General features: G+C 43.0%; 1 protein-coding gene across 1 annotated transcript in view; it reads left to right on the plus strand.

Annotated features, from left to right (window-relative positions):
• Positions 1 to 277: 277 nt before the first annotated feature.
• Positions 278 to 15,849, plus strand: part of LOC121384744 — a 74,587-nt gene continuing 59,015 nt past the window's right edge. Inside the window, exon 1 of the mRNA XM_041515279.1 lies at positions 278 to 350. Coding sequence (XP_041371213.1) covers positions 283 to 350 — 68 coding nt within the window. The 5' untranslated portion in view covers positions 278 to 282. The remainder of the gene's footprint in view (positions 351 to 15,849) is intronic.

The following is a 15,849-nucleotide window of genomic DNA, read 5'->3' on the forward strand; positions in this document are numbered from 1 at the left end:
AATACTGGTATTAAGAATATTATGAGTAAGTTAAAGCTAACAAAGTATCCATTAATGCTATGACCGTGAGATATTTTGTCAACTAATAGTTCCAGAACCCTGTATTTTTTATAGTATACTTTATTTCGAGATACACAATGTACTTCTTTAATCGCGTACATGTTTTCTATTGGCCCTTTGTAATCAAAAGCGGTGCGCTTACCACCCCTAGGACGGATCCTTGCTAATTTACTTGCTGGTTTGTGCAACCCACAGTCATTTGACTGTGTACATCAGACCAAGATGGGCACGAACGTTGTGACGCTTCTTTTTCTGGCTACGTTTGTCACCGTGTGCTATGGATGGTCGGGGTAAGTTGTGCTTTATTGACACTCCACGTTTTAAAGTATCATCTGTAAGTTCAAGTCGTTGGCTTGAGTAAACGCTATAGACATCCCTGTCTGGGCATATTCTCTTGGACTACCAAAACTTTTTTTCCGGAGAACAGGTGTGCCTTCTAATTAATTGATTGATTGATTGATTGATTGATTGTAAATACGAGCATTTTTCTTGTGCGTAATATATACTTCAAATATTGAGTAAGTCCAACACAACTTAACAGGAGAACAGGTAATATTTTATTAAATACACTTTCAAAATCGCTCACCCGACATCATTATTCTTATTCTAACTTGTTTTTTGTTTAGCTTATTTTGGTTTGGTTTTGTTTGTGGTTTCCTGTTTCGTTGTTATTTTATAATTTATCTTTTAATGATTAATTTTATATTTTTGTATTTATTTTAATTTTGTTTGAGGGGTGTATGTTGGACGTTTTTTTTATACATTTTAGTTCAAAATATTTTATAAGTAATTCATAGTAAGTTGTAATCATATTATCCATTTAATAATCACAAGACATCAGGTCTGGTGCTTATACAACTTTTATAATCTAGACTCAAGACGCTAATGGAGTCTGAAACACTAATGTCATAACAACGCCATACATATTGTATGTGTGTGACGTCATTAGAGATTGAGTCTGGACTTTAAAAGTTGTATATGCACGGGTCCTGATGCTAGAGATACGTCATAATATTTTGAGATCGCCTGAAAGTATTTTCTGCAGAATACTATATCCAATATTACAAGGTACCAACACTAAGCTCTGCTCTAACCGTACTGTTCGAATGGAACAAATCGTCAGGATTCAGTGAAATTACAATAAAGTCCGAGTACTTTAGAAAATATCATAGGTTATAGATAGACTCTACTTCAGTCATACATAGTTTCTTATGTATTTGTCCAACTACATGGCATGTGTGTGTGCGTGTGCGTGTTGTTGGTATTATTGTTGTTTCGAGCCAGTGCACCACAACTAGCCAAAGGCCGTAGTATGTGCTTTCCTGTCTGTGGGAAAGTACATATAAAATATCCCTTGCAAATGTAGCGTGTTTCCTCTGATTACTAGGTGTCAGAATTACCAAATGTTTGAAATCAAATAGCCGATGATTAATTAATCAGTGTTCTCTAGTGGTGTCGTTAAACAAACCATATTTTAAACAAACATTTTCTTGTTTGTGGTAGTGCTGGTAGGTGATTATGTGTGTTATGCATGGTTCATGCTATGGTTTCAAAAGTCCTGTACAAACGTCTTAGGGGTTGATTGACGTCTAGATCTGCCCAATAAAAGAAGATCCGTTGCCTTATAGTAATGTAGTTTAACAACGGGTTTATGTCTTGTATTGTTATTTTTAAAGTGATTATTTCGTACCCATTATTGACGTGTACTATAGACGTCCATGAATTGATGGCGTCTGGTACAGGTTTCGTTTAATTTATTCAATGCACCAAGTCCGTTGCGTTAGGTTGTTTTCCCGTAGCTTGCCAGCATTGTTTCCACAGTGAATACAGTATAATACAGTCCCAGGTAGGTCTGCTGTTACGTATCCGGGGTGCTGGCTCCACTACACCATGGAATAGCTATACCGAGAATAGATGTATGTGATACACGTATACTCTTTGGGGCGGGCTTTGGGCTATTTCTCGTCCCAGTCAGTGCACCACGATTGGTATATGAAAGACCGTGGTGTGTTATATCCTGTATGTGGGATGGTGCATTTCAGATCCATGCAGCGGGTTTCCTCTCTAATACTATATGTCAGAATTACCAATTGTTTGACATCTGAAAGCCGATGATTAATTTTGATACAATTTTTCATTTTACGTTCACTGAACAACAAAAGAAACACGACTGTTAATTCAGTTATCTTTAATTCATTGAAAATGATTCAGTTTGAATCCCACTATATTTGAGTTTGTTAAATTTGGTTTTGTGTTGTAAATGTTTTTTGCTAATTTTGGCTGTCTATTTACATAATTGATTTTTTTTTATATATATATTGTTTGCATAGTAGTAATTCAACAAGTGTCTGTTTATTCTCTTTTTATCAAATTTTCAATCAGACTATGTATTCAATACTAGCCACCCGTGCTGTAGGTATATATAAATGCCTAAATGCCTAACCAGAAAGACAAGAAATAGAGGGATGTAAGACCACTTGCTGACTTGTCTCTCACTAAACCCCGTCTTAGACCAGAAATAGAGTGGTGTTAGACCACTCTCTGACTTGTCTCTCACTAAACCCGGTCCTAGATGGACACGACAGACGGATTTAAGACCACTCGCTTACTTGTCTCTCACTAAACCCCCTCCTAGATGGACACGACAGAGGGGTGTAAGACCACTCGCTGACTTGTCTCTCACTAAACCTGGACCTAGATGGACACGGCAGACGGGTGTAAGACCACTCGCTGACTTGTCTCTCACTAAACCCTGCCCTAGACAGACAAGACATAGAAGGGTGTTAGACCACTCGCTGACTTGTCTGTTACTAAACGCCGTCCTAGATGGACACGGCAGACGGGTGTAAGACGACTCGCTGACTTGTCTCTCACTAAACCCGTCCTAGACAGACAAGACATAGAGGGGTGTTAAACCACTTAAAGACTTGTCTGTTACTAAACCCCGTCCTAGACAGACAAGACTTAGAGGGGTGTTAGACCTCTCGCTGACTTGTCTGTTACTAAACCCTGTCCTAGACAGACAAGACATAGAGGGGTTTGATACCACTCACAGACGTGTCTGTTACTAAACCCCGTCCTAACAGACAAGACATACAGGGGTGTTAAACCACTCGCTGACTTCTCTCTTCATAAACCCCGTCCTAGACAGAGAAGATATGCAGGGGTTTGAGACCACTCGCTGACTTGTCTCTCACTAAACCAGGTCCTAGATGGACACGACAGAGCGATGTAAGACCACTCGCTGACTTGTCTCTTACTAAACCCCGTCCTAGACAGACAAGACATAGAAGGAAATAAGACCACTCGCTGACTTGTCTCTTACTAAACCCCATCCTAGACAGAGAGGACATGCAGGGGTTTGAGACCACTCGCTGACTTGTCTCTCACTAAACCAGGTCCTAGATGGACACGACAGAGCGATGTAAGACCACTCGCTGACTTGTCTCTCACTAAACCAGGTCCTAGATGGACACGACAGAGCGATGTAAGACCACTCGCTGACTTGTCTCTTACTAAACCCCGTCCTAGACAGACAAGATATACAGGGGTGTTAGACCACTCGCTGACTTCTCTCTTCCTAAACCCCGTCCTAGACAGACAAGACATAGAAGGAAATAAGACCACTCGCTGACTTGTCTCTTACTAAACCCCATCCTAGACAGAGAAGACATGCAGGGGTTTGAGACCACTCGCTGACTTGTCTCTCACTAAACCAGGTCCTAGATGGACACGACAGAGCGATGTAAGACCACTCGCTGACTTGTCTCTCACTAAACCAGGTCCTAGATGGACACGACAGAGCGATGTAAGACCACTCGCTGACTTGTCTCTCACTAAACCCCGTCCTAAACAAACAAGACATAGAGGGGTGTTAGATCATTCACAGACTTGTCTCTCACCAAACCCCGTCCTAGACAGACAAGACATAGAGGGGTGTTAGACGACTCACAGACTTATATCTGTTACTAAACCCCGTCCTAGACAGACAAGACATAGAGGGGTGTAAGACCACTCGCTGACTTGTCCGTTACTAAACCCCGTCCGAGACAGACAAGACATAGAGGGTGTTAGACGACTCACAGACTTATATCTGTTACTAAACCCCGTCCTAGACAGACAAGACATAGAGGGGTGTAAGACCACTCGCTGACTTGTCTGTTACTAAACCCCGTCCTAGACAGACAAGATATAGAGGGGTGTAACACCACTCGCTGACTTGTCTCGTACTAAACCCCATCCTAGACAGAGAAGACATGCAGGGGTTTGAGACCACTCGCTGACTTGTCTCTCACTAAACCAGGTCCTAGATGGACACGACAGAGCGATGTAAGACCACTCGCTGACTTGTCTCTTACTAAACCCCGTCCTAGACAGACAAGATATACAGGGGTGTTAGACCACTCGCTGACTTCTCTCTTCCTAAACCCCGTCCTAGACAGACAAGACATAGAAGGAAATAAGACCACTCGCTGACTTGTCTCTTACTAAACCCCATCCTAGACAGAGAAGACATGCAGGGGTTTGAGACCACTCGCTGACTTGTCTCTCACTAAACCAGGTCCTAGATGGACACGACAGAGCGATGTAAGACCACTCGCTGACTTGTCTCTCACTAAACCAGGTCCTAGATGGACACGACAGAGCGATGTAAGACCACTCGCTGACTTGTCTCTCACTAAACCCCGTCCTAAACAAACAAGACATAGAGGGGTGTTAGATCACTCACAGACTTGTCTCTCACCAAACCCCGTCCTAGACAGACAAGACATAGAGGGGTGTTAGACGACTCACAGACTTATATCTGTTACTAAACCCCGTCCTAGACAGACAAGACATAGAGGGGTGTAAGACCACTCGCTGACTTGTTTGTTACTAAACCCCGTCCTAGACAGACAAGACATAGAGGATGTTAGACGACTCACAGACTTATATCTGTTACTAAACCCCGTCCTAGACAGACAAGACATAGAGGGGTGTAAGACCACTCGCTGACTTGTCTGTTACTAAACCCCGTCCTAGACAGACAAGATATAGAGGGGTGTAACACCACTCGCTGACTTGTCTCTTACTAAACCCCGTCCTAGACAGACAAGATATACAGGGGTGTTAGTCCACTCGCTGACTTCTGTCTTCCTAAACCCCGTCCTAGACAGACAAGACATAGAAGGAAATAAGACCACTCGCTGACTTGTCTCTTACTAAACCCCATCCTAGACAGAGAAGACATGCAGGGGTTTGAGACCACTCGCTGACTTGTCTCTCACTAAACCAGGTCCTAGATGGACACGACAGAGCGATGTAAGACCACTCGCTGACTTGTCTCTCACTAAACCAGGTCCTAGATGGACACGACAGAGCGATGTAAGACCACTCGCTGACTTGTCTCTTACTAAACCCCGTCCTAGACAGACAAGACATAGAAGGAAATAAGACCACTCGCTGACTTGTCTCTTACTAAACCCCATCCTAGACAGAGAAGACATGCAGGGGTTTGAGACCACTCGCTGACTTGTCTCTCACTAAACCAGGTCCTAGATGGACACGACAGAGCGATGTAAGACCACTCGCTGACTTGTCTCTCACTAAACCAGGTCCTAGATGGACACGACAGAGCGATGTAAGACCACTCGCTGACTTGTCTCTCACTAAACCCCGTCCTAAACAAACAAGACATAGAGGGGTGTTAGATCATTCACAGACTTGTCTCTCACCAAACCCCGTCCTAGACAGACAAGACATAGAGGGGTGTTAGACGACTCACAGACTTATATCTGTTACTAAACCCCGTCCTAGACAGACAAGACATAGAGGGGTGTAAGACCACTCGCTGACTTGTCCGTTACTAAACCCCGTCCGAGACAGACAAGACATAGAGGGTGTTAGACGACTCACAGACTTATATCTGTTACTAAACCCCGTCCTAGACAGACAAGACATAGAGGGGTGTAAGACCACTCGCTGACTTGTCTGTTACTAAACCCCGTCCTAGACAGACAAGATATAGAGGGGTGTAACACCACTCGCTGACTTGTCTCGTACTAAACCCCATCCTAGACAGAGAAGACATGCAGGGGTTTGAGACCACTCGCTGACTTGTCTCTCACTAAACCAGGTCCTAGATGGACACGACAGAGCGATGTAAGACCACTCGCTGACTTGTCTCTTACTAAACCCCGTCCTAGACAGACAAGATATACAGGGGTGTTAGACCACTCGCTGACTTCTCTCTTCCTAAACCACGTCCTAGACAGACAAGACATAGAAGGAAATAAGACCACTCGCTGACTTGTCTCTTACTAAACCCCATCCTAGACAGAGAAGACATGCAGGGGTTTGAGACCACTCGCTGACTTGTCTCTCACTAAACCAGGTCCTAGATGGACACGACAGAGCGATGTAAGACCACTCGCTGACTTGTCTCTCACTAAACCAGGTCCTAGATGGACACGACAGAGCGATGTAAGACCACTCGCTGACTTGTCTCTCACTAAACCCCGTCCTAAACAAACAAGACATAGAGGGGTGTTAGATCACTCACAGACTTGTCTCTCACCAAACCCCGTCCTAGACAGACAAGACATAGAGGGGTGTTAGACGACTCACAGACTTATATCTGTTACTAAACCCCGTCCTAGACAGACAAGACATAGAGGGGTGTAAGACCACTCGCTGACTTGTCTGTTACTAAACCCCGTCCTAGACAGACAAGACATAGAGGGTGTTAGACGACTCACAGACTTATATCTGTTACTAAACCCCGTCCTAGACAGACAAGACATAGAGGGGTGTAAGACCACTCGCTGACTTGTCTGTTACTAAACCCCGTCCTAGACAGACAAGATATAGAGGGGTGTAACACCACTCGCTGACTTGTCTCGTACTAAACCCGGTCCTAGATAGACAAGATTTACAGGGGTTTGATACCACTCGCTGACTTGTCTCTCACTAAACCCTGTCCTAGACCGACACGGCACAGAGGGGTGTAAGACCACTCTCTGACTTGTCTCTCACTAAACCCCATCCTAGACAAACAAGACATATCGGGGTGTAAGACCGCTCACAGACTTGTCTCTTACTAAACCAAGTCATAGACAGACAAGACATATCGTGGTGTTAGACCACTCGCTGACTTGTCTCTTACTTAACCCCTTCCTAGACATACAAAGACATAGAGGGGTGTTAGACCACTCGCTGACTTGTCTCTTACTAAAGGGTGTATACTACCAAATCAAATCCCATAGACGACAATAGTAATATATGTGGCTAAAACTCCTACCTGGAACGTATCAACTGACATAAACGCCACGGATATAAATACTACCACCCCTTACACTTAAAGTGAATCAGAAAAAATGGGGGTCAAGCTGCTCGTTTCTGAGATAACGGGTAGCGTCTATGACTACCCTAGTTTCGCACAAAATTCGAGTACTTTTTTTTACAGGTACCCCATACATGTTTCAAGCACAAGGCTACTTGACACATTGGTACTAGATGAAATAAAATTGCACATTTTTTTTTACCCAGATGAAACTATTATTTTTTACAACCAACACACTCACATTTATAACCAATCACAGGACTTGTGGTGTTCACTTCTCTATCAAAAGTTGGGTGCACCTCGAACTTTGACCCAGCCGGAAGTTATTTGGTTTAGTACTACCTATACTGATAACATACATTTTTCAAAAAGTGTCCAGCTATGTGTCTTTATGACAACCAGGATTTGGTGTATTCTGACATAAACTGGCAACCTCACTGAAACTGTTGTTTCTACAGTGCAACCTAATATAATGTACACCTAAAAAAGAATATATATTGCATATAGTTTTGTACAAATGCAATATGTCATATTAAACAACAAAATGTTTTAAAATAAAACTCCTGAAGATATTTACTTTCAGTTGGGTGTGTGTACTCAGGTATATATGTAGAGACAACAAAGATAGTCAGAGTACCTCTACCCCTTTAAAGAATTCCATTAAAACACATGCACTTGATTGACCCCTAGATTATGAAGACCTTAAGAGGCACATCAAAGAAATATCAGTATTAAAAAAATACACTGTCTGAGGACGGAAACACAAACATGACTGTACCTGTATGAAGTAATGACTTAATGTCCTGAACATTAGTGTTGGGAGGAAATTCTGTATGCTGGGTGTGGGTGTCTTCAAGTTACCGGGTGTGGGAATTTCAAATCCATCGGCCATGCTGATTTTCATAATGAACCATCAAAACTATTGGCAGCCACCAATATTCCCGACTATATTTTATTTATAGCCTACTGTAGTTGGAGGTTTTAATAGTTGTGATATCTGGAACAATCATGCAGCTTTAACATATTTATTTTTGATTAATTACTGAAAAAACCTACTTTTAAATGACAAAATTACCCGAACATCTATTTTCTTGCATTATTTTCTAATCCGGATGAATACAATATGTACATTAGATGTATTCCTACAATCTGTAATCCAGCATTTTATTTAGCTAGTAGCATTAGGTAATACAGCTTTAACAATAAAATAAATTATCAACTTAATCCAAGGCAGATAATCAAATCTGAAAAAATTGGTTCTGAATCTAGTATAAACTAAAAATGCTTTTCATGAGAGCTAACTAAGTGATTATTAAGAAAGAAAAAAATGATCTGGAGATCTAAGTATATGTTTAACAACCTTATTGTTATGTACAAATAAGAACAGAAGGCACAATAGTGACAACAAATTTAATTATGTTTTTGGTAAAGTTTTTCTTCAAATTTACTTTACATTTTGCATAAAACTACAAATTTGTCTAAAATATAACTTAGCACCCTATAAATATGTCAAAATGACAATAAAAATCAACTTCTTTACAAATTTGAGTTTTCAGAATTTCATACATAAAACATTAACAATGTTAATGGAAACTAAAGAAATTAACCCACTATTGGCACATGCTACTTTTAATATAAAAATAAATTACTATTAAAATCTTAGTTGAGGTTGCATATATATAATACCATATTTAAGAGCAGTTGTATATGGCAAGTCAAATACCATGTAAAAAGAAATTATTGAAATCTTTACAGTATGAATTATAGGCCAAAACCAACTTTTCTTCAGTGATAACTTTGATTCAAACTCCATTCAGAGTCATGTACAGAGATTATTGTCAAGGTCAAGGTCATTGTGAACTTGCATGATCGAGTGATGGCTAATTAATCAACCAGTATAGTTTAATTAAATAAAATGACAAAATCATAATATTTTTTATTATGCACTGAATATGTGCTATAGGGTGTATACTACCAAATCAAATCCCATAGACGACAATAGTAACATATGTGGCTAAAACTCCTACCTGCAACGTATCAACCGACATAAACGCCACGGATATAAATACTACCACCCCTTACACTTAAAGTGAATCAGAAAAAAATGGGGGTCAAGCTGCTCGTTTCTGAGATAACGGGTAGCGTCTATGACTACCCTAGTTTTGCACAAAATTCGAGTACTTTTTTTTACAGGTACCCCATACATGTTTCAAGCACAAGGCTACTTGACACATTCATACTAGATGAAATAAAATTGCACATTTTGTTTACCCAGATGAAACTATTATTTTTTACAACCAACACACTCACATTTATAACCAATCACAGGACTTGTGATGTTCACTTCTCTATCAAAAGTTGGGTGCACCTCGAACTTTGACCCAGCCGGAAGTTATTTGGTTTAGTACTACCTAAGATCTAGAAGGGTGTTAGACCACTCTCTGACTTGTCTCTTACTAAACCCAGTCCTAGACAGACAAGATATAGAGGGGTGTAAGACCACTCGCTGACTTGTCTCTCACTAAACCCCGTCCTAGACAGACAAGATATTTTGGGGTGTAAAACCACTCACAGACTTGTCTCTGACTAAACCCCGTCCTAGATACACAAGACATAGACGGGTGTTAGACCATTCACATACTTGTCTGTTACTAAACCCCGTCCTAGACAGACAAGGCATAGACGGGTGTTAGACCACTCACATACTTGTCTGTTACTAAACCCCGTCCTAGACAGACAAAGCATAGAGGGATGTAAGACCACTCGCTGACTTGTCTCTTACTAAACCCCGTCCTAGACAGACAAGATATATCGGGGTGTTAGACCACTCACAGGTTGTCTGTCACTAAACCCCGTCCTAGACAGACAAGGCATAGAGGGATGTAAGACCACTCGCTGACTTTTCTCTCACTAAACCCCGTCCTAGACAGACAAGTCATAGAGGGGTGTTAGACCACTTGCTGACTTGTCTCTCACTAAACCCAGTCCTAGACAGACAAGACATATCGGGTTGTAAGATCACTCGGTGGCTTGTTTCTTACTAAACCCCATCTTAGACAGACAAGACATACAGGGATTTGATACCACTCGCTGACCTGTCTCTCACTAAACCCCATCCTAGACAGACAAGACATATCGGGGTGTATGACCACTCGCTGACTTGTCTCTTACTAAACCCCGTCTAAGATAGACAAGACATACAGGGATTTGATACCACTCGCTGGCATGTCTCTCACTAATCCCCATCCTAGACCGATAAGATATATCGGGGTGTATGACAACTCGCTGACTTGTCTCTTACTAAACCCCGTCTAAGATAGACAAGACATACAGGGATTTGATACCACTCGCTGACTTGTCTCTCACTAAACCCCATCCTAGACAGACAAGATATATCGGGTTGTAAGACCACTCACAGACTTGTCTCTTACTAAACCCCATCCTAGACAGACAACACATATCGGGGTGTAAGATCTCTCGCTGACTTGTCTCTTACTAAACCCAGTCTTAGACAGACAACGCATATAGGGGTGTAAGACCACTCGCTGACTTGTCTGTTACTAAACCCCGTCCTAGAAAGACAAGGCATAGAGGGCTGTTAGACCACTCGCTGACTTGTCTCTTACTAAACCCCGTCCTAGACAGACAATATATTTTGGGGTGTAAAACCACTCACAGACTTGTCTCTGACTAAACCCCGTCCTAGACACACAAGACATAGAGGGGTGTTAGACCACTCACATACTTGTCTGTTACTAAACCCCGTCCTAGACAGACAAGACATAGAGGGGTGTTAGACCACTCGCTGACTTGTCTGTTACTAAACCCCGTCCTAGACAGACAAGATATAGAGGGATTTGATACCACTCGCTGACTTGTCTCTTACTAAACCCCATCCTAGACAGACAAGACATACAGGGGTTTGATACCACTCGCTGACTTGTCTCTCACTAAGCCCCGTCCTAGACAGACAAGGCATAGAGGGATGTAAGACCACTCGCTGATGTGTCTCTCACTAAACCCTGTCCTAGACAGACAAGACATATCGGGGTGTCAGACCACTCACAGACCTGTCTCTCACTAAACCCCGCCCTAGACAGACAAGACATATCGGGGTGTTAGACCACTCGCTGACTTGTCTCTTACTAAACCCCGTCCTAGACAGACAAGACATATCGGGGTGTCAGACCACTCACAGACCTGTCTCTCACTAAACCCCGCCCTAGACAGACAAGACATATTGGGGTGTTAGATCACTCGCTGACTTGTCTCTTACTAAACCACGTCCTAGACAGACAAGACATATCGTGGTGCTAGATCACTCGCTGACTTGTCTCTTACTAAACCCCGTCCTATACAGACAAGACATAGAGGGTTGTTAGACCACTCGCTGACTTGTCTCTTACTAAACCCCGTCCTAGACAGACAAGACATAGAAGGGTGTTAGACCACTCGCTGACTTGTCTCTTGCTAAACCCAGTGCTAGACAGACAAGACATAGAAGGGTGTTAGACCACTCGCTGACTTGTCTCTTGCTAAACCCAGTCCTAGACACACAAGATATAGAGGGTTTGATACCACTGGGTGACTTGTCTCTCACTAAACTCCATTCTAGACTGACACGGCATAGAGGGGTGTTAGACCACTCGCTGACTTGTCTCTCACTAAACCCCGTCTTAGATAGACAAGAGATATCGGGGTGTTAGACCAGTCGCTGACTTGTCTCTTACTAAACCCCGTCTTAGATAGACAAGAGATACAGGGGTTTGATACCACTCGCTGACTTGTCTCTCACTAAACTCCATTCTAGACAGACACGGCATAGAGGGGTGTTAGACCACTCGCTGACTTGTCTCTCACTAAACCCCGTCTTAGATAGACAATACATACAGGGATTTGATACCACTCGCTGACTTGTCTCTTATTAAACCCCGTCTTAGATAGACAAGAGATACAGGTATTTGATACCACTCGCTGACTTGTCTCTCACTAAACTCCATTCTAGACAGACAAGACATAGAGGGGTGTTAGACGACTCACAGACTTATATCTGTTACTAAACCCCGTCCTAGACAGACAAGATATAGAGGGGTGTAACACCACTCGCTGACTTGTCTCGTACTAAACCCCATCCTAGACAGAGAAGACATGCAGGGGTTTGAGACGACTCACAGACTTATATCTGAGTCCTAGACAGACAAGAAGACATGCAGGGGTTTGAGACCACTCGCTGACTTGTCTCTCACTAAACCAGGTCCTAGATGGACACGACAGAGCGATGTAAGACCACTCGCTGACTTGTCTCTTACTAAACCCCGTCCTAGACAGACAAGATATACAGGGGTGTTAGACCACTCGCTGACTTCTCTCTTCCTAAACCCCGTCCTAGACAGACAAGACATAGAAGGAAATAAGACCACTCGCTGACTTGTCTCTTACTAAACCCCATCCTAGACAGAGAAGACATGCAGGGGTTTGAGACCACTCGCTGACTTGTCTCTCACTAAACCAGGTCCTAGATGGACACGACAGAGCGATGTAAGACCACTCGCTGACTTGTCTCTCACTAAACCAGGTCCTAGATGGACACGACAGAGCGATGTAAGACCACTCGCTGACTTGTCTCTTACTAAACCCCGTCCTAGACAGACAAGACATAGAAGGAAATAAGACCACTCGCTGACTTGTCTCTTACTAAACCCCATCCTAGACAGAGAAGACATGCAGGGGTTTGAGACCACTCGCTGACTTGTCTCTCACTAAACCAGGTCCTAGATGGACACGACAGAGCGATGTAAGACCACTCGCTGACTTGTCTCTCACTAAACCAGGTCCTAGATGGACACGACAGAGCGATGTAAGACCACTCGCTGACTTGTCTCTCACTAAACCCCGTCCTAAACAAACAAGACATAGAGGGGTGTTAGATCATTCACAGACTTGTCTCTCACCAAACCCCGTCCTAGACAGACAAGACATAGAGGGGTGTTAGACGACTCACAGACTTATATCTGTTACTAAACCCCGTCCTAGACAGACAAGACATAGAGGGGTGTAAGACCACTCGCTGACTTGTCTGTTACTAAACCCCGTCCTAGACAGACAAGACATAGAGGGTGTTAGACGACTCACAGACTTATATCTGTTACTAAACCCCGTCCTAGACAGACAAGACATAGAGGGGTGTAAGACCACTCGCTGACTTGTCTCTTACTAAACCCCATCCTAGACAGACAAGACATACAGGGGTTTGATACCACTCGCTGACTTGTCTCTCACTAAGCCCCGTCCTAGACAGACAAGGCATAGAGGGATGTAAGACCACTCGCTGATGTGTCTCTCACTAAACCCTGTCCTAGACAGACAAGACATATCGGGGTGTCAGACCACTCACAGACCTGTCTCTCACTAAACCCCGCCCTAGACAGACAAGACATATCGGGGTGTTAGACCACTCGCTGACTTGTCTCTTACTAAACCCCGTCCTAGACAGACAAGACATATCGGGGTGTCAGACCACTCACAGACCTGTCTCTCACTAAACCCCGCCCTAGACAGACAAGACATATTGGGGTGTTAGATCACTCGCTGACTTGTCTCTTACTAAACCACGTCCTAGACAGACAAGACATATCGTGGTGCTAGATCACTCGCTGACTTGTCTCTTACTAAACCCCGTCCTATACAGACAAGACATAGAGGGTTGTTAGACCACTCGCTGACTTGTCTCTTACTAAACCCCGTCCTAGACAGACAAGACATAGAAGGGTGTTAGACCACTCGCTGACTTGTCTCTTGCTAAACCCAGTGCTAGACAGACAAGACATAGAAGGGTGTTAGACCACTCGCTGACTTGTCTCTTGCTAAACCCAGTCCTAGACACACAAGATATAGAGGGTTTGATACCACTGGGTGACTTGTCTCTCACTAAACTCCATTCTAGACTGACACGGCATAGAGGGGTGTTAGACCACTCGCTGACTTGTCTCTCACTAAACCCCGTCTTAGATAGACAAGAGATATCGGGGTGTTAGACCAGTCGCTGACTTGTCTCTTACTAAACCCCGTCTTAGATAGACAAGAGATACAGGGGTTTGATACCACTCGCTGACTTGTCTCTCACTAAACTCCATTCTAGACAGACACGGCATAGAGGGGTGTTAGACCACTCGCTGACTTGTCTCTCACTAAACCCCGTCTTAGATAGACAATACATACAGGGATTTGATACCACTCGCTGACTTGTCTCTTATTAAACCCCGTCTTAGATAGACAAGAGATACAGGTATTTGATACCACTCGCTGACTTGTCTCTCACTAAACTCCATTCTAGACAGACAAAACATATCGGGGTGTAAGACCACTCACAGACTTGTCTCTTACTAAACTCCGCCCTAGACAGACAAGACATAGAGGGGTGTTAGACCACTCGCTGACTTGTCTCTTACTAAACCCCGTTCTAGACAGACAAGACATAGAGGGGTGTTAGACCACTCGCTGACTTGTCTCTTACTAAACTCCGTCCTAGGCAGCCGAGGCATACAGGGATGTAAGACCACTCGCTGTCTTGTGTCTCACTAAACTCCGTCCTAGACAGACAACACATACAGGGATTTGATACAACTCGCTGACTTGTCTCTTACTAAACCCCGCCCTAGACAGACAAGACATAGAGGGGTGTAAGACCACTCGCTGACTTGTCTCTTACTAAAGCCCGTCCTAGACAGACGAGACATATCGGGGTGTTAGACCACTCGCTGACTTGTCTCTTACTAAACCCCGTTCTAGAGAGACAAGACATAGACATAGTTTTAGACCACTCACAGACTTTTCTCTTACTAAACCCCATCCTAGACAGACAATATATAGAGGGGTGCTAGACCACTCACAGACTTGTCTCTTACTAAACCACGTCCTAGACAGACAAGACATATCAGGGTTTTAGACAGACCACTCGATGACTTGTCTCTCACTAAACCCGGTGTTAGATGGACACGACAGAGGGATGTAAAACCATTCGCCAACTTGTCTCTCACTAAACCCGGTCCTAGATAGATACGACACAGGGATGTAAAACCATTCGCCAACTTGTCTCTCACGAAACCAGTCAAGACACAGGCAATGGCGTGTAGTATATTCGAAACACGGCTATTAGATACGACTAAAACATTTTAGCTCAGCATACCTCAGTTCAGCGAAGCGCGATTTATTTATTTATGTGGTATATCTCATCTATTTGTGTGAGCTATATAGTCAAACCATAACTTGATTTAAAACTTTATATATACCATTCATGTTTTCGTGGTTTGACTTCTTTTAGCTTAGTTTTAAAATTTCCCTGATGAAGTCTGAACAGGCGAACATTTGAATTAAAGAGGGATATATGACTTTTAAAGGATGTTTCTGACTTTTTAATATACATATATATATATATATATATATATATATATGTGTGTGTGTGTGTGTGT

This window comes from Gigantopelta aegis, chromosome 10 (genome assembly GCF_016097555.1).
Source record: "Gigantopelta aegis isolate Gae_Host chromosome 10, Gae_host_genome, whole genome shotgun sequence".
NCBI classification, from domain to species: domain Eukaryota; kingdom Metazoa; phylum Mollusca; class Gastropoda; order Neomphalida; family Peltospiridae; genus Gigantopelta; species Gigantopelta aegis.